Genomic DNA, 26,115 nt, shown 5'->3' with positions numbered 1-26,115 from the left:
GGCTCCCAAAGGGTACTCGGGATGCCCGGACCCCTCACGGGTGACTTTTTCAGCCCACCAATCTGATAGCTTAATGTGGGGCCTGAGAATGAGATGCCAAGGACACCTGGCGGTATCACATGGTGCTCAGGGAACCAGGAGCTGTGCTGGGGATCGCGCCAGGGTTGACCGTATGCACCCCACAGGCCTTAACTCTGCCCTGTCTCTTGGACCCTGATTTTTCAGTTTGAAAAAAAGGTAGCTTTTCAAGAATTTGAGGAAGCGGGCCTGGAGCGATAGCACAGCGGGTAGGGCATTTGCCTTGCACGCGGCTGACCCAGGTTTGATTCCCAGCATCCCATATGGTCCCCCGATCACCACCAGGAGTAATTCCTGAGTGCATGACCCAGGAATAGCCCCTGTGCATCACTGGGTGTGACCCAAAAAACAAAGGAAAAAAATTCCAAGAATTTGAGGAAGTTTTTGTCTTTTTGGCCTCAGCACACTGTTGACGGGACTCACTCCCTCATTCTGGACAGCCACATCTCTCTATTTAATCTTTGTTTGTTTGAGGGCACTGCATATGTCTGTGCTCAGGAGCGTACTCTGGGCTCTGTGCTCAGGGATCACTTCTGGTCGGTTCTGGAGCCCACACATAGTGCCAGGTATAGAACCAGGTCAGTAGTGTTCAAGGCAAACACTGTACCTGCTGAGCTATCTCTCTGCCCCCTCGTTTTATGTTCAAGGCTCAGTTAACCCATCATTTAACTGGAAAATGGGAGGTTCACACAAATCAGTTTCAGCAGCTCAGCAGTTATTAGGAAATATTAACCAAGTGCTCCTATATTTCCTCATTTATTTTCTGGTCTGAAATGCCTAGACTGAAGACCCCAATCTTATTTGACCTGCAGTCACTTTCAGAATAAAAATCAATTTTTATTTTAATTCTGCTCCCTTCAGTTCTACCTTCTGTAAGAGAAGAAACAGAAAGTGCCCCAGTTGTGCCCTTTGTCATTACTGCCTCCTCCCATTGTTCCAGCTGTGGAAAATGAAGGGAACCTTTGCAGTGTTCAAGATAAAAACTGACTTAGGGTTAAGCTTTGTCACTTAGCTGAGTGACCGCTCCAAGAAGTCCGCTACCTTCAGTGCTTATTGAGTGCTTCCTCTGTGCCCGGCATCGCCTGAGGTATGGAGTTGGGTGCTCCTGTAGTGAGAGCAAAGTGCGGGGACAGGTCTGTCTCCAGATAATGGCACCGTCTCACTTTATTTTCCCATTCTCATTGTGGGATACAGTACTTATCTTTTGAGAGTTAGCATAAAGATTTTCATTAGATGCTTCATTGGTTTCTTTCCATGTGAATTGAGTCAGACTATTTTCTGAAATTCGATTTGGATGTTGTGCCGGGACACAGTCAACAAGAATTTGAATGTTTGCTGTATTTATGTGAGTCTCGGGAGAGGCAACCAAAGTGGAGAGGAAGCTTGCTGATTTGGAAAGCTTTATTGTTCTCTCTCCATTTTTAGTGTGGAGAGTTAAAGAAATTCAGTTCTCCAGCCCCATCCTGCCACCTGTCCTTTGTGTCTTCTTAGGTATCATTACTGGTGTGGTTGCCAAATTGAGTTTAGAGGAGGGTTGCTTTGTTAGTGATGGGTCGTACGTGGCTACTGATGCACAAAAAAGCTGCAGGAAGAGATCACAATTTTTTTGTTGCGTTTTGGGGGCACACCCAAGATGTGCTCAGGGCTTACTTCTAGCTGTGTGCTCAAGGGTCCTTCTTTGAGGTGTTCAGACTGAACTGAACCAGCACTGACTGTGTGTAAGGCAAACCCCTTAGCCCATGTATTTCTCTGCTAGTTGATTTTTTTTTTTAGGCAGGTAACTTTAAAGACATATAAAAAATAATAATAATAGCCCTCAGAACCAGAGAGAACAGAGGATAGGGCATTCGCCTCGCATGTGGCCAGCCCAGGTTTAGTCCCTGACACCCCGTTTGGTTCTTTGAGCCCCACAGGAGTGATGCTTGAGCAGAAAACCAGGAGGGAGTGCTGAGCACTTCCAGGTGTGGCCTCAAAACAAACTAGCCCATGAGGCACTTAAAATTTTTTTTTTTATTGAATCACTGTGAGGTGGACCATTGCAAAGCTGTTCATGATTAGGTTTCAGTCATACAGTGTTCCAACACCCATCCCTCCAGCAGTGTACATTTCCCAGCACAAGTGTCCCTAGCTTCCTTCCCATCACCTCCCACCCCTCACCCCCCTAGCCTGCCTCAATGGCAGGAGCTTTTCTTCTCTCTCATGGGGCACTCTTAAATTCGGATTTTTGTTTGTTTGTTTGTTTGTTTTGCAAAATGATGAGGGGATTGGCCTATAACAGCATTCATTTTTGATAGGAAATGCTCAATAAACAAAGACAAAGTCAAAAACTGAATCAGTAGCAGTACAGGAATGCAAAGGACATTGAGAAACACGAGGCTTGGCATGAGCTGTGTGCAGGGAGTCTGGGTACCAATGGGCTCCTTTGGGCTCTAGCATGTGACAGAAGCCACAGCCCTGCGTTAGTGGGCTCAGGCCCACAGGGTGACCGCGTTGCTTGGGTGAGTATTTATTTGGTACAGGCGTGCAGTCTTGGTGGCTGGAAGTTCACTGCAGAGCAGAGCAATAGTCTGGTGCAAGGGGGCTTCTCCAGCTGATGGAAGCTAGAGGACGATGCAGAGCACGCAGGGAAGGCTCATTGGGCAGCATCAAGAGCCCCAGGACCAAAGACCCAGCCAACGTGGTAGTTTAATCAATGCGCCTCTGTGTGGGGGCCCAGCTCGATGCCATTTTAAGGACTGGAGCCAAACAAAGAAACCCAAAACAAACAGTCCACGGTGCCAACTCCCAACTCTGAGAACTTGTGTCATGGTGCACCCAGGCTCCTGTCCTCAGGGCTCAGGATGGAAAGGACCAGAGACAAAGTGGTAGTCAGTAGGAACTTGGGAAAGGGAAGGGAGAGGAAACTGATGTGAGGTCTCTCTAATAGGATGCCTCGGAAATGTGAGGAAACACCTTTTGTAAAGCTTTTACTAGGGCCGAGTGAGTGGGTACGCTTTGCATTGGGTTTAAGGCGTGCAGGAGGGTGAGACAAAGGACTTGGGGAAGAGAAGGAGGTGTGAGAGGGTTCCTGTACCTATCCTGGGCCCTTCTGACGTACTGTACCAGGAATTTCCCTCCCACCTCACTCCCCCTATTTCCATGCTGACCCTGTATCATGCAGTCATTTGGAAATGATGGACGTGGTAGGAACTCTTACTTGCTCAGAAACTTACTCCCATCTTTTCCTTCACTTAAGCGGTCTTGCTCTATCCCGGTTTCTCTTTTGATTAGCATTGAGCCTCTCAAAGAATTTTATGGCCTTTGAATTTAAAAAGCCCAGTTAAATGAATGTACTGAAAAAAGATCAAATCACCCTGTAAATAGCTCACACCATTTTTCTTATTCTCTACAAGAATGGTTTTCCTGTTGGAAGTTTTTTCTATTCCTCAGCAGCACGGTGGAGAGTGGCTCTGTAGAGAGTGGCTTGATGTGCGGCTTCCCCACCTCCTGCCTGCAGACCCCAGCACAGCAGCCTTGTTTTGTTATCTGTCCCCCCGCTCCCGCGCCTCAAAGCCTCCTAGGTGCCAAGGACAATGTGGCGCATTCTCTCTGGAGATAGATGCTAATTGTGCTCTTGGTGGGGACCCTGCTGTCACAGCCACAGTCACTGTGGCCTTGTTGTGCTGAGGGGCTGGCGTGGTGAGTGCTGTTTACTGTTCGCTCTGGCGCCTGCATCTGCGGGTGAGAACATGCAGCCACTGTAATTTGCCTGGCAAGGGATCAAACTGGTATAAAATAACATCATCTGTGATGCAAGTTAGCATTCACAAAGGACGATTGATTTCTTTTTTTTCTTTCTCCGATACAGATCTTTTTTTAATGAGATGCTGAGTAAAAGATAACTGACAACGCGCCCCACGAGAGCAGAGATCAACTCTGTGTGTGTGTGTGTGTGTGTGTGTGTGTGTGTGTGTATGTGTGTTACATCTGAACCCCTAGTGTACTTGGGGATGGGCTTACAGATTTAAAAGCTGTAAAAGAGGGAGCTGGGGTCGGGGGTGCCAGGCAGCCAGGTCTCCCTCAGGGGTGGCATAGAGTGAGAGGAGGAGGTACGGAACCACAGTGAACATCACAGGAAGTCACATGACTGGTGGTGAGGCAGGCAGCTTGGTAGGAGAGGGTCCAGGGCTCGGGAACTAGATTTAGAGACTGTGCCCCCTCTGGAAATGGTGTGGATGCTGAAACACTGCCGTTGTGAGAATGGTGCCAGTGCCTAGTAGTTTCCCCCGTGCAGGGATCCAGAGAACTGTGTCTTTTGGGAATGGGAGGTCCTCAGCTCCAGGTGCTTGCTGCAGTCAGGATACAGATGGGCCTTTCCACAAACCTTTCCATTCAGCAAGGGCCTCAGCACTCCAGTTCTTCTCCACCTGACACCCCCCGCCCCCAGCTGTTGTTTTTACCCTTCTGCTCATTTTATTTTTGTTTTTTTTTATTTTTGACATTTTGGGTCACATCCAGCAATGTTCAGGGTTTACTCCTGGCTCTGTGGACTCAGGAATTACTTTTGGTGGTGCTGAGGGATCATATGGGATCCCGGGGATCAAACCCAGTTCAGCCTCATGCAAGGCAAGTGTCCTATCCACTCTATCTCTTACCCTTAATATGTCTAATCTTAACCTTTAACTGTTACATGAGGAAAACTGGGGACATTGGTAGCCAGAAATGTACATTGGTGAAGAGATGGGAATTAGAACATTGTATGACTGAAACACAATCATGAACAACTTTGTAACTGTATATCTCATGGTGATTCAATAAAAAATTAAAAAATTTTAAATTAACATTTTTAATTCAGTAAAAACTTTTAAAAAGAATATAGCCAAAGGTTTGTGTGTGTAGGGGAGTGGGGGGGGGGGGTAAGTTACATGAGTTCTGTCCTGTAAATAATATGTTTCGGTGCAGAAAATTTGTAAAAGAAATTCTTCATCAGTAGTTACTTCTATACCTGCCATCTATTGCTACCTTTTTTCTTTTCTTTTTTTTTTTTGCTTGAAGTTCCCTTCTGTGATTTTGTTGATCATTTCCCTATATGCTTTGTACCAAAACTAACTCAAGGCCTTACCTCAAGGCTACTTAGATACACAGATTCATTTTAATTTTATTTTATAATTCAGAAATATTTTTGCATTTAAAGTTTTTAGAGAAAATTTTTGGGCAGGAGGTGGGGGGTACATGGGTGTTGGGTCATACTTGGCTCTGCTTAGGGCTCATTCCTGGTGGTGCTCAGGAAACCATATGCTGTGTTGGAATTTGAACTAGGAGGGGCATCATGCAAGGCAAGAGTCTTAATCCCTGTCCAGTCTTTCCAGAGCTAAAATTGTCTTGCCCCACATTTTATGCTAAGAAAGTTGAAAGGGACAAAGTAGAGGACTATGGAAAGGGAAAAAATATAGGACCAAAGAGAGAAAAATATAGTACTGTAGTGAATAGTTATTAATGAGAACATTTCCCACAGCTCCAAAAGATAACATTTTTCTTTTTTTTTTTTTTTAAATTTTGATCTTGTGATACAAAACTCTAAAATCTTTGTGCAGAAACAAAACATCTCTAATGTAGTTATAGCAAGCAAAGTTCCATGACTCTGAAGTCATACTGGCTTTAACCAGGAGGGGAGAGTGGTTTGTTTTCTGAAATGATGCTGGGGACCTTGGACAGTGGTGACGGGGCTGGTGTGTGGTGCTGAGGCAAGGGACCCAGGGCTGGCACATGCCTGGCCCTGGTTTTCTTTTCTCTTCACGGAGATATAGATAAGACTGACTCACAACTAAGTCACAAAATGTGTTTTTAACTTGTTCTCTTTGATTAATGGGAGTCAAGATACTCTTTTGAGATTTTCCTTTTGTCTCTCTCTCTCTTTTTTTTTTTAATGGCTTCCCTCTCCTTGTGGCAAGTCATCCTCTGCTTCCTGTTTGCTAACTGCTGCTGTTTGTTTTTGCCTCTACGACAGCTAACCGATGGCGGAGTCTCTTCTCTTCAAATGTCTCCCTGGCTTTTCCCTATAGTCCTGTTGCAAGACTCAGCCCTTATAGCAATGGCATTAATACTTCCAGCTTCTCTAAAACTTCAAATAAAGCAATACTAACACCTGAACGAACAGGTAATATTTCAACCTCTTGGCTAATGCTTTGCCTTGCCTTTCTCTCGCTAAAGCAAACTTACATGTCCGTCTTGCATTGAAAAGCAAACTTACATGTCCGGCTTGCATTGAAAAGTTGGATGGGGTATCAGCCTTTTGCACTACCCGTGAAAGAGGCCAATGGCTTTCATTTGTTTCTCAGCTCCAGCTGTAAAACATAAAACTCGAGCACAGCCGTGGTGAGTAGGCAGTCTGGCTACACGGAGAGACAAGGTCCCAAGGCCTCAGCGACTTTTAGAATCAAGTGTCCAAGACAGTGCTGGCCGTTCCCATGATGATAAGGCCTTAGAGTCTTGTTTCTCTATGCTTCACTTAAGAGACAGAGATCTCACCATTTTTGTGCCTAGCTGGAGATTGGTTTCCTCCTGCTATGATTTTGCCCCTGGGGTCCTCTCTTCCTTGCCTCACCAGCCACGGCTTCTCCACCTTCAGGTGACTACAAGTCCCCTGTGTCTACTCTACACTTTTTTTTTATACATATGAGTTTGCATATGAGTTTGTGCATCTCATAAGGGACTATTCTTAGCCACATCTAGCAGTGCTGTCTGTACCTGTTAAGTACATCGGTGCTGGCACGTCCCACCTGTGGCTTGAGTGGTACATAACCATGCATGAGGCTTCATGAGCACAGCAGCACCAGCCTCCATGTGTTTTTTTTTTTAAATGTACCAGATGAAATTTTAATGTGTAAATATTTAATGAGCAGCTACCCAGGTGCAAGACGATCTGTGCATTGCCAGTGTCCATGAGTATGTGTTGTTTGCAGGTTTTTCCCTCCTGCCCTCAACTTGGTAGGTTAATTTTCGGGTCTGGGAATGGAGAAGAACAAATTCCAGAGATGGTTGTTGCTTGAGTGGCATGACGATAAAAGGAGGAAACTGCTCACTAGTGCCGATGCTTGTGTTGCAAACCATGGAGACGTATTAGTGCTGTGAGCTAATAAGTGTCTTTCTTTGCTTTCAAGGTTATACCTCCAGGGGGTCCCCCCTCAGTCCCCAGTCATCAATCGACAGTGAGCTGAGCACTTCCGAATTGGAGGATGACTCGATCTCCATGGGTTATAAGCTACAGGACCTCACTGACGTACAGATCATGGCACGTCTGCAGGAAGAAAGTATGTTCTTTTTAAATTCTTAGATAAGGACTCACCAACTCTGCCATCAGATGACTATAAGTCATCTGATGTTCACATATGTTCACAATGTTCACAATGTTCACATAAATTTATTTTCTAGATCTATTGATATTAATATTGCAACTTTGTTATCGAATAGCTTTTAAATCTAGAATTATATCAACCTTGGCCACTTTTTTTAAACATTACATAAGAAATAAAATAAACTAAATGCTTCCACATGAGCTGTTTCAGTGGTCAGGTAGACTTTCGGGAATTCTTCCCCAGGGAAGGTGCAAGTAATTGGATTTTCTCTCATGTACTAGCCTACCTTGGAGTTGGTTAATGTAAATGCTTCTCACATTCTTGTGAGCACTGTAAGGGATTAGGACTTAATTCTGATAAAAACACCTTCATAGGGGCATTGCTGTTGTAGCCACTATGGACACGGGTTGTCAGTCTTTAAAAAAAAATCTAAATTTGAGGGAGCTGAAGCAATAGTACAGCGGGTAGGGCGTTTGCCTTGCACCCAGCCGATCCGGGTTCTATTCCCGGCATCCTTGGGTCCTCTGAGTACAACCAAGAGTAATTCCTGAGTGCAGAACTAGGAGTAATCCCTGAGCATTGCTGGGTATAACCTAAAAAGAAAAAAAATCTAAATTTGAAATTTCTGCAAGGACTGCAAATTGCATTTATGCTTAATCCCAGGTGAATGGACATTTTTGTTCATACACAAAGACCATGGATGAATGTTCCTAGGGGCTTTGTAATAGCAGAAACCAGACCTAGCTCAAACATTGCTTAGTGGGCAAATGGTTAATCGAGCAGTGGTATATCTGTACCATGAAGTATTATTGATCAGCAAGGAATGAATTAATGACGCACATACCATTTCAGATGCATCTCCAGAAAATTATGCTGAGTGATAAAGATGATCCCAAGAGATTGTGTACCGTCTAATCCCATTTGGATCAAAACATTCTGGAATGATGAAATTTTAGAAAGAGATTTGTAAGTTAGTGGTTAGTGGTTACTGGGGATTAGGGACAGGCTTTCAGATGGGAAGTGGGTTGGTTATAAAATGACAACCAACACAAGGGATTTAATATAAATGTTTGCAACTGTTTAGTACCTCTGTGTACTGTTATACCTTGCTTCAGAGGCATTCAGTATTTTGACTAATGGTAGATATATAAATCCTTTGACAATAAAATTATATTGATCTTAATGCTAACACTCATTTATGAATAAAACTGAAGATCTAAATAAGATCAATTTGTATCACTTCCAATCTTCTGATTTTATTCTATAATTTTGTAAATATTACCACGGGTAACAGAGGTCACTGGACAAAGGCACAAGGAATCTCCAAAATATTTCTTAGTATTACATGTGAATTTATATCTATAGCCCCAAGCTACTGAAATACTGATGTGTCAGTATGCTTAAAAAAAAAAGATATTAGTAACAAGTGAAAAAAAGAGATGACCTTCTTAGAAAAATACTTGTGTGTAAACTCACACAAAAGGGGCACGGCACCCCACAGCAGCGGTGGCTGTAAAAGACTGTTTACAGATAAACACAATGTGGTGGAAGTGCCTCAGGAGCACTGTGATGAGTGTAACCAGATTGATGGGTGTAACCAGATAAACCTAAGCTTCTTGTAGAAGGACAAAGCAATGTTACCCAACATCTTGTACTCTAGATTTTAAACTTCTGTTTGGTTTTTCAAAGTTGGGCTGGGGAGAGGAGCTCTTGGTTGGGCAGAGGATTGATTGTCTCAGTCGACTAACTTGGCAAAGTATAAAGATTTTCCTAAGATATCTTCCCAAGTATCTTTCTAGATTTCAAAAGGAATTATTTGGGGCAAGTGGCTAGACATGGGTTGGTAACCTAGAGCATTGTATAGAATCCTAAGTGGAATCAGGGGGAAGCTTTCACAAATTAATTCTCAAATGACTGTTGTTTTACATTTTACTTGTTTAGAAGATAAATCTATCTGATTTTTTGAGAATTAAAACAAAACTGTGGATTTCAATTTGAATAATTTCTTCCAAACCAGTTTTTTATTTTTTTGCAGATTTTTGATTACCATGAACTTAACTTTTTTACCTTGTTCACATGCGCCATGAGGTAACAATTTCCTATTATGTTTGTAGGTCTCAGGCAAGATTATGCTTCTACGTCAGCATCAGTGTCAAGACACAGTTCCAGTGTGTCCTTGAATTCGGGAAAGAAGGGGACTTGCAGTGATCAAGAATTTGATCGCTTTAGCCTGGAGGATGAGGAAGAATTTGATCATTTGCCACCACCCCAGCCTCGCCTTCCCAGGTGTGCAACTTTCCAAAGAGGAATCCCCCATTCCCAGACTTTCTCCAGCATCCGGGACTGTCGAAGGAGCCCCAGTTCCCAGTATTTCCCTTCCAGCAGTTACCAGCAGCAGCAGCAACAGCAGTATTACTCACCTCAAGCCCAAACTCCAGATCAGCAACCAAATAGGACTAGTGCAGGTAAGTCGTTGTACTTCCTTGGTAGGTGATGTGTCTGTCACTGTGAGATGGTTCAAAGGTCAAAAAACACATAACTGGTCAATGTACCTGGGATTTACAGTACATTTTCCAGGCCTTAGCAGTCTGGTTGAAATTTCAGTTTGTGCTAACTGGCATCTCTCTAACCCCAGTTCTATATACTTGAACTCTGAGAAAACTCAGTGGCCTGGTGAGCCCAGAGTGAATATTACGGGTTCAGGGCACCTCCCTGTTGTAGCTGTGGGGCCGAAGGACAGGTCAGGCGAGTTGAGCTCCTAGCAGAGCACCAGGTAATCAGGCCATGAGCCACCTCTCTACTTATCCTTCCTGACCTTCAGGGGCTTCCTCTGTGTTCCCCGAGGGGTGGTTGGGAAGCTTGGGTAACCATGCTTGAAGGCAGTGCCACTTAATACATCCACATTTGGAGGAAGCTTGGATGTATCTTTGCCTCATGTTTCCTGCCATCTGCAGTTGAAAACCATGTGGCAGCAGGGATGTGAAGGCTGCAATTTGGTGTGGTTCAGGAGACTTGTTTGCCCTGATGTCAACACGATGGGTAGGGTTATGGCTTTTGTTCATCTTTTCTTCCTCCCACCCCTGGCCCCAGCCTCCCTATTTATCATTTGCTTTCCTTCTCTACTCTTTGAAGTTAAAATACTGAACTACCAAGAACTATCAAACTATATGCGATACGCAAATCCTGGTATATATTTGTATTAATGTGGTCATGCAAACAGCATGTAATAGGGAGAAACCAACCATATTTTTAGAGCTGTAGCTTCTAATTATGATGGAGTGCTGTTTCTCTAAGTTGTGCCCAGAAGTGATCAAACAAGGTTATTTAAAAACATTGCCCAACCACATACAAATTGTGTTTGTAATTCCCTGCTAACTTATTTTTAGTTTCTCTGTTTCTTTCCCTTCTTGTCCTTAAAGCAATTCAGGCCAATAGAGCATTTGAAAACACTTCGTTTTCTAGTTACAATTTCTCTTTCAGATTTCAAAGTGAAAAGAAAATAGCTCATCTTATCAGGGAGACCTTGTATTCTGGGTGCTGGTTTAGCATCGTGCCTCTAAGCCTTATTCTTTTCTTTTCTTTACGCATTCTAGAATATCATATCCTAGTTGCCAAGCAGATGCTTGCCGTGTGGAGTGTCTGCATTGTCGGTGGGACCATTGTTCTGCCTTAGATGGAGTGGACTTGCACATGACTGACTCTCACCTCTTCGGTCAATCCCCACCACAGAGGGTTCCCTGTTACACACTTGAGGACCACCCCTAGCCCTCTGAACACAGTTGAGTGTGGCCTAAACCCCCCAAATATTTAAATAAGTGAGAAGTGTGTGTGTGTGTGTGTGTGTGTGTGTCCATGTGCCTGTGTGTATGTACACATATATACTGCTTCACAGCTCCTACAGCTGCCTTGGTTTATAAGAAATGGTTCTCAAAATTTCTTGGGACATCTGATGGAATGACAGAATTAAAAGGGACTTGTTTGGAATAATTTACAGGTCACTGTCAGTGTCACTGTCATCCCGTTGTTGATTGATTCCCTTGAGCAGGCACCAGTAACATCTCCATTTTAGCAAGTGCCACATTGGAGACGCTTTCAGGGTCAGGGGAATGAGACCCATCATTGTTACTGGGTTTTGGCATATCAGATACTCCAGAGAGAGTTTGCCAGCCTCTGCCATGTGGGCAGGGTACTCTCGGTAGCCTGCTGGGTTTTCCTAAAGCGAGAAGTAGACAATAAGAGGTCGCAGCCATGCACTTCTGGGAGTTTGGTTTTATAGTCTCTGGGTCTTGGCTATTGATGGGATTGCACAGCGCTGGGGGCAGTTGGTGGGTGTAATGCTTAGCTACTGGAAGATGGGGATCTGGGCGGAGTAGGCCCAGTCTTGATCTGAGAAACCTTGGAGATCTCAGCCCTGGGTCCTGCACACCTGGGTTCCTCTGCAGGTAGGAGACTTATTAGCTCATGGGGTGCATAGTGACTGTGATATTCAGGGGATGACTGTTCTCCACACAGAAAATGCTACCAGAGCACCGTGGATCATTAGGCAACTGATTTTCAGTGAACTTTTGCTTACATTCAGGATACTTCTATAGATGCTAACTTTTTCTCAACCCTGACATTCAGGCATGTGACCTTACAGTTTATGGGGTCAGGAGGCCTCCCCTTGCCCTATGTTGATGAGGAGGCTGCCCGCAGCAGGTTGGTGGGGAACTGAGCATGGCCCATCCTCACCCAGTGGTGTCATTAGCTAGAAAGCCTTCATTTTAGTTTCTTTTTTCTCAATGATATCATATATTTTCTATTTGTTAGCTGCCATTCTTAATTTTATTTTTCATTTTTATTTATTTTTTGGACTCACCAGGAGATACACAGTTACAAAGCTATTTATGATGGGGCTTGAGTTATAAAATGTTCTAACACCCATTCCTCCACCCATGTATATTTCCCATCACCAAAGACCCCAGTTTCCCTCCTGCCACCCCTCACCCCCAGCCTGCCTCTGTGGCAGGCACTCTTCTTCTCTGTATGTGTCTCTGTCTCTCTCTTTCTCTTCTCCCTCCCTCCCTTCCTCCCTTTCTCTCCTTTTGGGCATTATGGTTTGCAACACAGATACTGAGAGGTCATCATGTTTGTTCCTTTATCTACTTTCAGAATGCAGTTCCTATTCAAGTGATCATTTGCAACAATCTTTGTTGTAGTGGCCCCTTCTATATCCCTTTTCCCCATGCACTTAAAGTAGGTGGAAGCCTTTGGACACATATGGTTGAGGTTTAAAGATAGACCTGTGGAGGGCCAGAAAGATAGTACAACGGGTAGGACTCCTGCACACAGCCAGCCCAGGTTTGATCCCAAGCATCCCATATGGTCGCCTGAGTGCCAGTGATTCCTGAGCATAGAACCAGCACTTAGCCCCGAGTACAGTTAGGTGTAGCCCCCCAAACCATATATATATATATATATATATATATAATATATATATATATTATATGCGAATGAATAAAATGTTTATTGCAGGGTATATGCTTATTTAATTAAAAAATTGAAATTGATAATACTTATGATAAAGTTTGTAATCACCACATGACTAGAAAACCCCAGCGGCTCTTTCTCGCTGCTTATATTCAGTGGTCTCGGGTCTCTCTCCCACCGGGGAGAGCTGATGCCATGGGTGGACGAAGGAAGAAACGAGGGCCCAGGCTCATTGGTGATCAGTTGCTGTTTATTCCTTTCTCCCCTCGCGCTTGTTCTAATATCCCTAAGCCCCTCATTCTAGTCTCACACTGCCCCTCATTCCCGTCTCCTCCTGTCTCTCCCACTCATCTCTCCCCACTCCATCTGGTAGCCTTGGTCTCTCCCCAACTCCCCTGCATTGGGGTAGCAGAATCAACATATCAAAGCCCTTCCTGATCCAATCAGGGTCAAGGGTGTAAATACCACCTAGGGGTGTTTCTCCTCTTCTTAGTCCAATAACTTAACATCTTAATTCTACTTTTCAATATTAGTTATTTTGTATGGACACAGTAAGAGCTACATTAAGCTTGTAGCGTGGCTCTCCTGGGAACATCTCGATATAGATCTCAGACTACAGTGCTTAGGTCAGATTAATCTTTCATAACCGTAGGAGGGTCCTAGTCTAGTTGTTACTTTTTTGGATCATGACAGAATTTGTCCATGACCATGCTCTTATAGTTAAGTATTATGATCCTTTGGCCTGACCCATTTTGATGCCAGGGTAGTTCACAGCTTGCCCTGGGTCCATCCAGTCTCTCATCGGGACCCTGCTTTGCTCCGCGCAGAGCCAGGAGTAAGGCTTAAGTGGAGAGAACAGATGTCCAAGAGTGAATATCATTTGGAGTTAACTCCCAAGTTACAAAAGCATAGCATTAACTGTCTTCTTGTGCCTATACAAAAAGGACATTGCTCTGAATTAACTATGCAAAGCACTTCAGGAGAAGAGAAAAGCAATATTTACAAGTTAACAGTCTGATTAGGAGATAAAAGTGATTGACAGTTGGGGAAGCAGAACACAAAGAAAGAGGTTACAGAGCACTGTGATGGGAGTAACCCAGTAAACCAAAGTTTCCTGTGGCAAAGCAGAAAGGACAAACCAATGTTATACTATAATATAGAATAAATAGGAATAAACAGTAGCCACACAGCCAGCTCTAAAGTGGCTTGGATAATGGTTTGATTGGATAATGGTTTGCAGGGCAAGTCTTATAGAAGACATTCTTAAGGACCTAAAAGAGAATAACATGGATGGGGGCACTTGCTTTGCAAGCTGACCTGAGTTCAGTCTCCGCCAGGGACCATGTGGTCCCCTTAGCACCGCCAGGAGTTTTCCCTGAGCGCAGAGCCAGGAGTAAGCCCTGAGCATTTGCAGGTGTGGCCCATCTTCCCAAAGATGAAATTGTTCCCTTTGGGACAAAACAGAACTTGAGGTAATTAAGTTAAGTGAAATATGTAAGGCAGTGACACAGTTACCAAAATGGTTTCAGTCACCTGTGGAATGCAGCTAACTGAAGCAAATGAACAGGCAATGGGCAAGCCTCCTGGATTCAGTGACAACTCAGGTATTTAACTTGAGGGAAATGGATGGGTAGAGGGGTCGGGTAGAGGGGTAATTCTGTTGGGGAGAAGTCACTGGCACTTCCGGACTGGTGGCTGAGGAGAATCCTGGAGACACACAGTCGTCAAGTTCAAGTAGAGAGGTGTTTTTATGTTGCAAACTAGTGACAGAGTGCACAACAAAAACAATACACCGTCAAAATAACATCACCTTGGATTGACAAGAGACATATTTTCATGCCAGCTATTGTGATGTTAAATTGTCTTTGGAAAATGGGTTGGAGGGACTAGCTGGGATGAAGCTTTAAGAAAATGTGGGTGAGCCTTAATGAGATCCAGCTGATTTGGCGACAGAAAAATCAGTGGGTACGGGCCAGGCAGCCTTTACAGGGTTTGGGGGGCTCAGGGCACGTGAGGGAGGAGGTTCTCCAGACCTCTGGTGATGTGAGGTCATCTTCTGGGCTGCAATCTGGGAATCAGTGTGACACCTGGCCGTGAAGCAGAGTGAGAAATAGATCTGGTTGGGGCTGAATTACCAGATAGAGTCTTTGTTTTCGAAGCTGGAGTGACCCGATTTCTGTGAACCTTAGCTCTTGGAGTGCCATTTGTGTCAATGAGGGGAGAAAGATCATGTCACAGCCTGGCCCTTGCCACAGCCTTGTGGCAGATTCCAAATCTCAGCCATGCCCAGGTCTCTGCCGGGCTCTGCTGCCCTCTGGTGGTTCATGGTCCTCCTCGCTATGCGGAGAAGGAGCCGGAGGCCTCTGCCAGGGCTTTCAGCCTCCAGCCTTATCCATGCAGATGCAAACAAGAGACTATAAAAATGCAGATCCCGGAGAACGCTGCAGTCTTTTGCCCCCGAGCCTGGGTGTCCCTTGCCGGGACCCCTTGGAGGGGAGCGGGTTGAGCTTTCCTCCCCGCCCCGACCCGGGCTACAGCAGCCGAAGACCTTCAGGACCAGCCACCACCATGCTGAGACCACTCTCCGCACACATGAAGGTACTGGCAGAGGGACAAAGCCACGCGGGTTCCGGGGCTGAGACCTCCAAGCCTACTCGGATTGGAGTCGAGCATCTTCCATCCAGATCCTCCAAATTCCAGCAGGCGGGGGTCACACCCACCACCTGGCCCCCTGGCGCCGTGTAATCCCATCAGCGGCCAAGACTCAGAGACTATAAAATGCAGATCCCGGAACCGCGCGGCCGCATTCGCGGCCGCACGACATCTTTTCAAAACTTTTTTTTATGACATCTTATTATCTCATTCCTACTTTGGACAAACTTGCAGGCTATCGAATGTAGCCTGCCCACAGGGCAGAGTCTGGCAAACTCCCCGTGGCATACCAAATATGCCAAATACCAGTAATAACGATGGGTCTCATTCTCCTAAAGAGCCGTGAATATAATCTCAGGGCTAGGATGAAAGAGACGTTACTGGGGCCTGCTCTAGGCAATCGACGATTAACAGGATGATGAAATGAAATGAAATGAAATGCAAACAATTTTCACACACGTCTGCTTTGTTGGGCATCAGCTCAGTAATGGGGCGATGAATAGCTCAAAACACAATGTTAGAGTTTGAGTAATTTTCTCCATTTTGATCACTTGAACACTTGATATCCTGTTACTCATCAATTTGCTTGAGCGGGTGCCAGTAACGTCTCCATTCGTCCCTGTTGCACGCTAGTGTAGCCCAATGGCATCTGCTCGTTCTAGGAACACAAAGAGCCTCAAAATGATCGTTCAGGGTCTTGATGAAGAAGTCTGACCATCTCATAGGTGGGCGGCCATGCAATCTTTTGACGTCCCGTGGAATCAAGTCAGTAATGGCTCTGTCCAGCAGTCATCTCCAAATCTCATTACGTGTCCAGCCCATCTGATTTTCGACACCTTTGCAAGCGAGACAGCATCCCTGATTCTTGATCATCGACGGAGGTCGGAACTCCGGATTCTTTCTCTCATTTGAGTGAAGCATGATGCTCCAAGCATTAGCTCTTTCGATTCCTCTTTGGGAGACCCGAATAGCGTTCTCATCCTGTTTTTGTAGGGTCCAGGTCTCTGAGGTGCCATGTTAATGCAGGAAGAACAGTGGAATTGAAGATATGTGCCTGGAGCTGGAGTTTCTTCGTCCTCTTAGCTATTTATTTGATGTTCTTGAAGGCATTCCAAGCCGCTCTCATCCTCCTGCACAACTCAGGTGCCAGGTCATTCCTGGTCCACCTCCATTACTTCCATTTTGATAAATGTTGGTTTTGACTCTCCTAGGTCTTTTAAAATCATTATTAATTTGTAAAAGTGTCTAATGTTTTCCCATGTCTTTTCACATGCCTGTATTTACGACCTTTGATATAATTCCATTCACTTGCTATATAGACATGAATGACAAATCAATTCACTGATTTCTCTTTTTCTAGAAATGTGTTTTCTTTGAAGTCTGCTTAGTGGAATCTGTTAGATGTTAAGTGTTATCCACAGGACGTTACTTTTATGTAATGCATGCGGTTACTGTTATTGAACCAAATAGGGTTGTTTGCTTTTTTTTTTATTTATTGACTCACCATGAGAACAGTTACAAAGCTTTCGTGTTTGAGTCTCAGTTGTACAATGATCAAACACCCATACCTTCACCAGTGCACCTGTTCCACCACCAAAAACCCCAGTATAACCCCATCCCACTCCTACCCCTGCCTGTGTGGCAGATAATTTCCACATTGCTCCCTCTCTATTTTGATCACATTCAGTATCCCGACACCAGTTCCACCATTATTATTTTCAGTTTTCCCCCAACACTCAGACCTGCCGAAAAGGCAGCATTAGACAAATTGTTTTCTGTTGTTGATTATGAATAGTTTATGATGTCACGCGGCCACTCTTATAGTCATGTGATCTTGGAATTCTAAAATTTTAATAATTAGGTCTGGAGAGATTTCTGCCAAGAGCCGCTTGGTTCCGAGATTCATTTGTGTGTCTCTGGGATCATGGTCGTTAAGGAGCTTAATAAGTATAGCTGGGTCGGAGGTTGGGGGCTTTCATGGGCAGCATCTCAGAGTCCTGTTGGAGCGGGGGAGGAGAAGGACTGGCTTCTCCCCTGTCCTGTGAACCCGGCATCTGTCATCACTGCTGGCCCGTACCTGGATTTTCCAATGAATTCTGGAAGATGGTGGCCACTGGGATCCCCAGGGAATAGGCAAAGGGACAGCATCCACTCCCATCTGCAGTGGCTAGGAGAAGGTGGCCTATTGCAAAGTCCAGAGGCATTTCTGCCAAAAGCCGCTTGGTTCCAAGATTCATTTGTGTGCGGGGTTGTTTGTTTTTGAAAATGAGTGTTTTGATGGCTCTCAGCTGCATGGATTCTAACACAGTCCTATTCTCTTCTCATCTAGACAAGCTCCGGAGAAGCATGCCCAACCTTGCCCGCATGCCCAGCACCACCACTGTCAGCAGCAGCGTCACTTCTCCAGTCACCGTGCGAAATAGTCAGAGTTTCGACTCCAGTTTGCACGGAGCTGGAAACGGAATTTCAAGGATACAGTCTTGTAGTAAGCATGACCGTTTTTGCTTTTTTTTTTTTTTTTTGGTTCGATTTTAGTCCATTGTAACAGGATTAGGGAAAATATCTCACTGTTCATCCCTTCCTCCCCCCACCCCCTATCTTCGCCCCCAATAACGTAACAAAAAGTTTCTCTTGATGGCATCTGTTTAATTTCATCATAATCGTGAGCTATTTTTCACTTGTGCCTCTATAACCAATCAGGAGGGCTGGAGCGATAGCACAGTGGTAGGGAATTTGCCTTGCACGCAGCCAACATGGCCAACCCAAGTTCGATTCCTCCGCCCCTCGGAGAGCCCAGCAAGCTACCGAGAATATCTCGCCCGCACGGCAAAGCCTGGCAAGCTTCCCGTGCTGTATTCGATATGCCAAACACAGTAACAAATGTCACAATGGAGACTTTACTGGGCCCACTCGAGCAAATCGATGAATAACGGGAGGACAGTGACAGTGACAGTGAACCCATCAGGAATTAGTGAATTAGCGGCCAGAGCAAGAATAAAGCAGGTAGGGCGCTTTCCTTACATGCAGCTGACCTGGATTCAATCTTCAGCATTCCAAATGGTCTCCCAAGCCCTTACTGGAGTAATTCCTGACCTCAGAGTCAGGAGTAAGCCCTGAGCATTGCCAGGTGTGGCCTTCAAGCTAAAAAAACAAACCAACAAACCCAATTAGTAAATTCAATGTAATCATCTGTCTTTGAGGGAAGCAGGAGAAATTCTACGTGGAGGTTAATTTGCCCACTCAGCAGACAAAGATGTTTTCTTGGCAGTTCAGTCTCTTCATTGCTATTTATTTGGTACCTTTGTTCTGAAGAGAACATACTTGTACTGTTTACCTGTTGCTTTGGGTTTTATTCATTTCCCCTGCTCCCTTTTTAGTGCTAACGTGGGTTCTGTCAGCCTCAGTTCCCCCGTCCCATACAGTCTACTCTTCTCTGCACCTCACCCAGCACTGGCACTGGATGAGCTCAGTGGCTGTTCAACCTGGGTTCTTCTAATCCTTTTGAGTGGGCTTTCCCATCCATGGCCGCCCAGTCTTACACTGTTGATGTATCTGAAGTAAAGCTGATGCTTCCCAGGGAGCAGACTCCAGGCCTCCAAGGGTCAGGCCCAATACTGACCTGCCCAGACCTGGGATACCAGCAGCATCAGCCCAATGCTTGGTGGCTAGTTTGATTCCCTTTTTCTTAGCTCTAATTTTGGGGTGCAAGTGGCATTTCCCCAACACATGATTGGCTTTTGTTCTTTTGCCTAAATTCTTCGGGGCAGAATGGCATTTTTTTCCCAGCAGAAGCATTGGACTGACTGGATTGTATTCGTTTTTTGACTCTGTTTTGACGGCAGCCTGACCAGCTAGTTTCGGGTGGTCCTGTTTTAAAAATGAAGAACCTGTTTTAGCTGCTGGGTTTTTAGGTGCCTCTCCCTGCAGTGCTCAGGGGACCGTGTAGTGCCCGGCATAGTTTGCTGGCCTGCTGTCCACAGAGCATGTGTGCCAGTCTGTTGAGCTCTTTCTCCCACCAATGAGTCCAGAGAGGCTGGGAAACTGTCTAGTCCAAGGGCATGGAAGGAAAGGAATAGAGATGGAAAGATTCTTCTTCCTCTTCCTCATTCACCCGCCTCCTTCTTCGTCATATATACTCCTGCTTAGCTTTGTAATTCACCCAAATACCAGACCCTTTGAAAAGCTCCTTTGATGACTCTCATAGGTGCTCCTGGTATGGAGTTTGGTGCTTATCTGTTAACTTCCTATACCCAGCTATGTCTCTTCCATATAAGATGTCCATTGTTCCCTCTGGCTTTAGACCTGAGTTTTACTTATCTTTCTGTTCTAGGGGTCTGGCACGTAAGGAGCTCTCAGTAAAGATTTGAGTAAATAAGATACACACACACACACACACACACACACACACACACACACAGGGTTGTATTGTAGGCCTTGATCTGCTGATACTGGAATTAAGTTGTGGAAAGGCAGAAAAGAGAATCTATGAATTCCGCTAATGGTGGGAAACCGAGCTACTTTTAGTTAAGGAGATTCAGACAATAGATCAAATGCTTCCTGATGAAATTTCACTGAGGTTGATAGTCCATTCTGAACCTGATCACAAAAGTTAGTGGTGTGAGTGTAGAACGGGGAAATTAACTGTTTTGATGGCACCAGAGGTATGATAATTGTGAAGAAAATCATTAGTAGCGATTAGTTCAGGAAGGATTAAAAAGATAATTTGAGAAAAATACAGGAAATGCAAGAAAGAAGGAGCTGCACACTTCAGAGAATAGCCAGTTTTCTGCTAAAAATTGCTGCGAGTTCATAAAGTGATACAGGAAGCAACTTGGAAGATGCTCTGAGCGAGCTCATTGGAGCCATGGAATAATGCCAGTGATGGATTAGAGCCCGTCAGATGCAACCAGGAGCCAGGGGCTGAGTTTCCGTGAATAAGTAAATGGGGATGAGTTCCATGCGCCAGTTGAAGGCCTGGGTTGGTGGTAAGCAGAAAACAGCCACTTTTCCTCTTACTATGAACTGCACGGAATAATCTTTGATGTCCTGGAAGAAAGATTCGTGAGGCTCCCAAGTTTCTGTCCTTGGTTACCTGTGTGCCTGGAAGCTCTATGCCAGGCGTGAGGCGTTTTTGGGAGATGAAGCTTTGGTACGCAGAGAGGGCCCCTGTTCAGAGTTTTCTGCCCCGTGATGGGGGAGATAACCCTTGCTGGCACTTGGCAAGTGGGTGCCAGGCACCATTGTCCAGTTTGATGCCAGAGTGATTGGTCAGACTGATTGGCTGATATCCCATCAGCCCTCTGAAACCGCATCTTTCCAGCCCACCCATGCCACCCTCATCTTCCCTGTCCATTGTTGGCCCCAGTTCTATTTTCCGTAAAGGCGTGCTTACCACAGCTGAAAGGGCCCAGTGGCCTGAGGGCCAGCAAACAAGCGGCTGCCCCAGGAAAACTCTGAGACAGGTTTGTGAGCAGAAAGACAGGAGGCAGCTCTGGGAACTGGCTCCCAAGTCGAGTCAGGCACCCCGAAAATATTGCTGGTGCACAGAAGAATTCCAGTCAAGGATGAGAATTTGCCTGGGGCCAAATGCTGGCCAAAAGTGGATGTCTGGGATCTGGGGATCTGATACCACCTCCTCCATTGCATGGTTAGGGTGGCCTCTATCTCTTTAGCTCAGCAGAAAGTGCCGTGTCTGACATCCTCTCTCTCTCTCTCTCTCTCTCTCTCTCTCTCTCTCCTGCCTGCCATCCCTCCCTCCTCTCCTCTCTCTCTTCCTCCCCCCCCTTTCTCATGTCCCTTTCTCCTCTAGTTCCATCCCCAGGGCAGCTGCAGCACCGGATCCACAGCGTGGGGCACTTCCCGGTATCGGCCCGGCAGCCCCTGAAAGCCACAGCCTATGTGAGCCCCACGGTGCAGGGCAGCAACAGCTTGCCCTCGTCCAACAGTGGCCTGCAGCTCTACCCATCCACGGGCATCCCTGCCCCCAGCAAAGCCGCGTCCTCTGGGATCGGGCCCCGCAGCTCGCTTCCCAGACCCTCTTTGGCAATAAATGGAAGTAACCTGCCTCGAAGCAAAATTGCACAGCCTGTGAGAAGGTGAGAAGGCCCCCCCTCCTTCCCCTCACTCCCCACAAATCCCTCTCAGCTCCCAGAATCACCAACCTCAGTTTTCCTTTGGCTCAGGCCAACTTTAGGTCCCAGGTCCCCCTTCCCAGCACAGGCAGCTTGGCAGCTGGTCTTCTGTTGGTAGGCCATGGGTACCCATCGTGTGGTCAGCACCACCTTTCTTTGATCTCATCTGTTTTGGCTTTAATTTAGCTAACCAAGGCTTTGAGGGTTCCCTTTTCTCAAGTGATTTGCCTCTCTGCCCCCTCTTATACTTGGGTTGGCTGAGATCAAATCTCCGGCCAAAGCTGCAGCTCCTGCGACAGGTGGGGCTCCCTTCAGCTCCCCCTTTCCCATCTCCACAATCTCATGGATCACCATCTGACAGACTGGATGGATGGGTGGATGGATGGTTGGGTGGATGGATAGATGGAGGGAAGGGTGGATTGATGGAAGGGATGGATGGGTGGATATATGAATGATAGAATGGAGGGTTGGATGGATGGAGGAAAGAAGAGGTGGATTGATGGGAGCGTGGGATGGGTGGATGGATGAATGGGTGGGTACGAGGTGGTTGGATGAGTGAGAGGGAAGGGTGCATGGGTGGATAGATGAATGGGTGTTGGAGGATGGATGGATGTGTGGGTGGGTGAATGGGTGAATGGATGGGTGGGTAGGTGACTGGGTGGATGTAGGGTGGGTGTTGGTGGATGGATATATGGATGTGCGGGTGAGTGGGTAGATGGACGGATAATGGAAGTATTGGTGGATAGATGGATGGGTAGCTGGCTAGCTGGATGCTAATTAATGTATGGTCTGATTTACCTTATTAAGATGTAAACTCCTTGTGGATAGGCTGGGGAGTTAATATATGTCCCTCATACCGAGAACTATGCATAGCACAGGATAGGTTTACAAGTATTGGTTGAATCAGTCATATTTTTAAGTTTTTTCTCTTAAAAAATTTAAAATGAAAAATATTAGACATTAATATTAGATTGTGATTTACATAGTTATTCATAGGCGTTTTAGGAGAACAGTGTTCTAGCACCAATCCCACCACCAGTGTTCATTTCCCTCCAGCAGTGGTCCATGTTCCCTCCCAGGCCCCAGTCTGCCTCTTCAACAAGCACATTTTGAAATTTGATGTTGGTTATTAAAAACAATAATAATAAGCAAAATGAGCAAAAACTGTTTTGAATGTGTATGTACACACATGCATGTTCCACTCACATAGGAAAAGCACCTTGTGACATTTAGTTGGAGGCTTTATTAGTTATGTTAAGTTTAGGTGACATTTTTTTTCCCTCCAAAAGTCCAGATTTCTTCAAGGTAACATTTTATTTATTTTTATATTTTTGTTTTGGGGCCACATGCGGCTGTGCTCAGGGCTTACAATTGGCTCTGCAATCAGGGATCTCTCCTGATGGTGCTCTTAGGACCATATGTGATGCCACTTTGGGACCCAGCCAGGATTGGAAAGGCAAGAGTCCTGCCTCTGCTAGTTCTCTGGCCCCAGCAGGTAGCATTTTTAGCATAATATGTACTCATCAGAAGTTTGGAGTAGCTTATGACTATTTAAAAAAAGAAAAAGTGTAAATGTGTGTTGACGAAAGCTTAGAAAAAGAGAAAATGAAGATAGTAAGTGCACGTAACTCAGAAGAAATTAAGATATGAAGGAGGAGCTGAAGAGAGCCTTGGGAAAAGTTTGAAAGTGGGAATAGTTAATTTTCTTTCTCTCTGCATCTACGTGTATAAGTAGGGGTGCTTTCCTGCTTTCTGATTAGAATAGGTGTTCAGATAAAAAAAATAATAAATTCTCAGAAGCTGCTGAGGAACACAAAGTAAATAAAGACTAGCTTATAACCTTTCTCCCCAGATGGAAAATTATTGTGATGTGTGTTTGTTCAATAAATTTCACCTTACCACCCTGCCCCATTTCCCCCCACCCCCCACCTCCCCCACCCCCGTAAATGCAGAGCTGCACTGTACTTAAGATTGAATAACGTTGCACATTTACTGTGTATGGGTTATTGTGAATCATCCATTAATCTTTTGGATACATGTCTCCATGTTAATCTACAAAAGTTGTCACTGCCAGAACATAATAGGGGGTCTGTTTCCCTAACTAGAGGCAAACACCAGCAATCATCATTCTTTTAACATTCTTTACCAGTAGGACAGGCAACTGCTTGTCGGGGCAAAACTGATTCGTGTTGAACTTGCCACCTTTGCACTCAGTGAAGTTGCCCAATTCATGTACCTGGGTCATTTTTCAGTTAGGTTGTTTTCTTTCTTTCAAAGTAGTCTTTGCTTATTAACACTGTTGGCTGCTTTTCACTCCTGATGCAAGTCTGCTTGTACATGCACATATATCCTGCCTGGAATGATGTGTGTCCTGAGGACTAATGTCCATACAACTGTCTGAAAACTGAGTTTCTAGCAGATGCTGAGACTCTCAGCAGAATGTGCTGAGAGGATGCCTGGGTGCTCTGGGAGGGACCCAGCAGGTGCTCTTGGAGAGGAGAGTGGGCAGGGCAGGCCAGGGGCAGTGAGGACTCAACAGCCTGTTAATGACCTGTTTCCTTTTATCATCCCCTCTAGTTTCCTTCAGCCTCCAAAGCCTCTGTCTTCGCTCAGCACTCTGAGGGATGGAAATTGGAGAGATGGTTGCTACTGATGCTGTTCTATTCTGCCCTTGGAGTGCGGAAAGGAAGTGTGGAAATGAGGGTGGTGTTACCTAGCGGGCTGGGTAACAGTGGGTGTCGGGGATATTCTTTCCCTTTTGCATTTTAACATTACTGCATTGTTTTTCAATGGACCAATCACCAGAGACTAATTATTGCACTTAAATATTTGCCTGAGGTACTGCAGCATTCTCCAAACCCACAATTGCAGTATTGTGACACTTAGATCTAGGAAGTTTTTGTAGAACTGCTACGTATCTGGAATACTTTTTTTGAGAGAATCAAGATGTATCAGTAATTCTTTCTTTGCCATATGATTTTTTTTTTAAAGAAACCTGTTCACTGTACTTACATGTTCTAAACATCTTCACATTCCATGTTCTGTATTTTAATACTCTGCATATCTACCACTAGGTTCTATGATACATGCTTTGGACTTTACTTTTTTATAGTTTACAGGAATTTTTATTTTTTGTGCCTATTTCTTTTTACACCTATGTGAACCATGACGAAACACCTTAAATTTTGTGCCATAAAAATATTTTTGTGGTAAGGTACTATTTTTTTAGCTCTAGCGATATATCAACAAAAATTCACCATTCCAATTTGAGAGACACAATGTTATGTTGAAAGAGCACAACATAATCTGAAGCATTGCCAGGAGATAGCCAGACAGCAGTTTTTAAGTTTCGTCATTTTCATTATTAATTTATTGTCATACCTGGGTTTCATATTTTACAGTGGCATCACAGGCTCAATGAACTCAGTACCTGCGATGATTACTACTGGACCACCATTGGTTTTTAATACTTTATTACAGAGGATGAAACTGTAATGTTTTATTAACAATGCTTCTGGAAATGAATGCATTTTAAAGCAAATAAATCTTTTTGATAGACCTTTTACAAAATCCATTTGCACTAACGAATGCTTTCTTATGGGATATGACTTAATATTTGTTACTGTGTACACTGCTGTTTTGGAATGTTCAGAAATAAAGACTATTTCAGCAATCCCAGGTCATGCATCCATGCAGCGCAAACAGTATGAATGCCACGTGTGTGTCTCACCACAGCTACAAAGGAGGTTCATTTTTCTGTGTTCTTATGTAGGGCATCTTATTTTCTAACTCGGGTGAGCAAAAATATTCAGTTTCTAAAAGTTATTTCTTTGTCTAGAATACTCTTAAGAAATGTGAAGTTTCTGTTGGTAGTGAGGTCGCGGTGCGTTGTGGAAAAGGCCACGAGAAGTCACCAAGTCTCTTGCCTCAAAGTTCATTCTGGAATCAGTACTGTTGATGGAAATTTTAATATTTTAAAGGGGTTGAATTCCTTTCTGAGTCTCCGTAAAAATCACAGAACACTGTCCTTAGTCTACATTTGATACTTGTTGGAAAACTTTTTCACCTGAAAGGTACTGTGGAAAGATTAGGCAAAGATGTCAATGTTAAATTTTAAAGTTGAGTTTTATCCGAAGGCCATTAGAGATTTCTATTTATAACTAGTGTGCCTTTCTGTGTAATTTAAAATTAAAAGACTGGCATTGAACTCACATGTTCGTTGTGAGCCGGGGGAGGAAGGAATCAAAGAGGAAGGACAATTTTTGGAGCACTTAGGTGATAAGAATATGTAGATCTTTGATTTAATCCTATCAATCACCTACTGTCATCACCCTTAACAAAATGACACTCACCCTGTGCAAACATTTAACCAGCAAATAGCCAGGACCGCTCTGACGTCTAGGATTAGGTAGCCTCATCTGTTTTTCCCACTGCTGTGCTCTCGACATGAG

The 26,115-nt window shown here is 44.8% G+C and overlaps 1 protein-coding gene across 2 annotated transcripts in view; it reads left to right on the top strand.

Moving 5' to 3' along the window:
* SLAIN1 (SLAIN motif family member 1) overlaps positions 1-25,335 on the top strand; it is a 62,297-nt gene extending 36,962 nt beyond the window's left edge. The window contains exons 3-8 of one of the 2 annotated variants that reach the window (XM_056109667.1): positions 6,065-6,214; positions 7,218-7,367; positions 9,527-9,877; positions 17,863-18,018; positions 21,343-21,628; positions 24,242-25,335. In XM_056109667.1, the coding sequence (XP_055965642.1) occupies positions 6,065-6,214; positions 7,218-7,367; positions 9,527-9,877; positions 17,863-18,018; positions 21,343-21,628; positions 24,242-24,317 (1,169 nt within the window). In that variant the 3' untranslated portion in view covers positions 24,318-25,335. The remainder of the gene's footprint in view (positions 1-6,064; positions 6,215-7,217; positions 7,368-9,526; positions 9,878-17,862; positions 18,019-21,342; positions 21,629-24,241) is intronic. The other variant, XM_056109668.1, reaches the window with a different exon arrangement.
* The last annotated feature ends 780 nt before the right edge of the window (positions 25,336-26,115 follow it).

This window comes from Sorex fumeus, unplaced genomic scaffold (genome assembly GCF_029834395.1).
Source record: "Sorex fumeus unplaced genomic scaffold, SorFum_2.1 ptg000008l, whole genome shotgun sequence".
In the NCBI taxonomy this organism is placed as follows: domain Eukaryota; kingdom Metazoa; phylum Chordata; class Mammalia; order Eulipotyphla; family Soricidae; genus Sorex; species Sorex fumeus.
The sequence above is the reverse complement of the archived record's forward strand: the minus strand, read 5'-3'. Positions and strand labels throughout refer to the sequence as shown.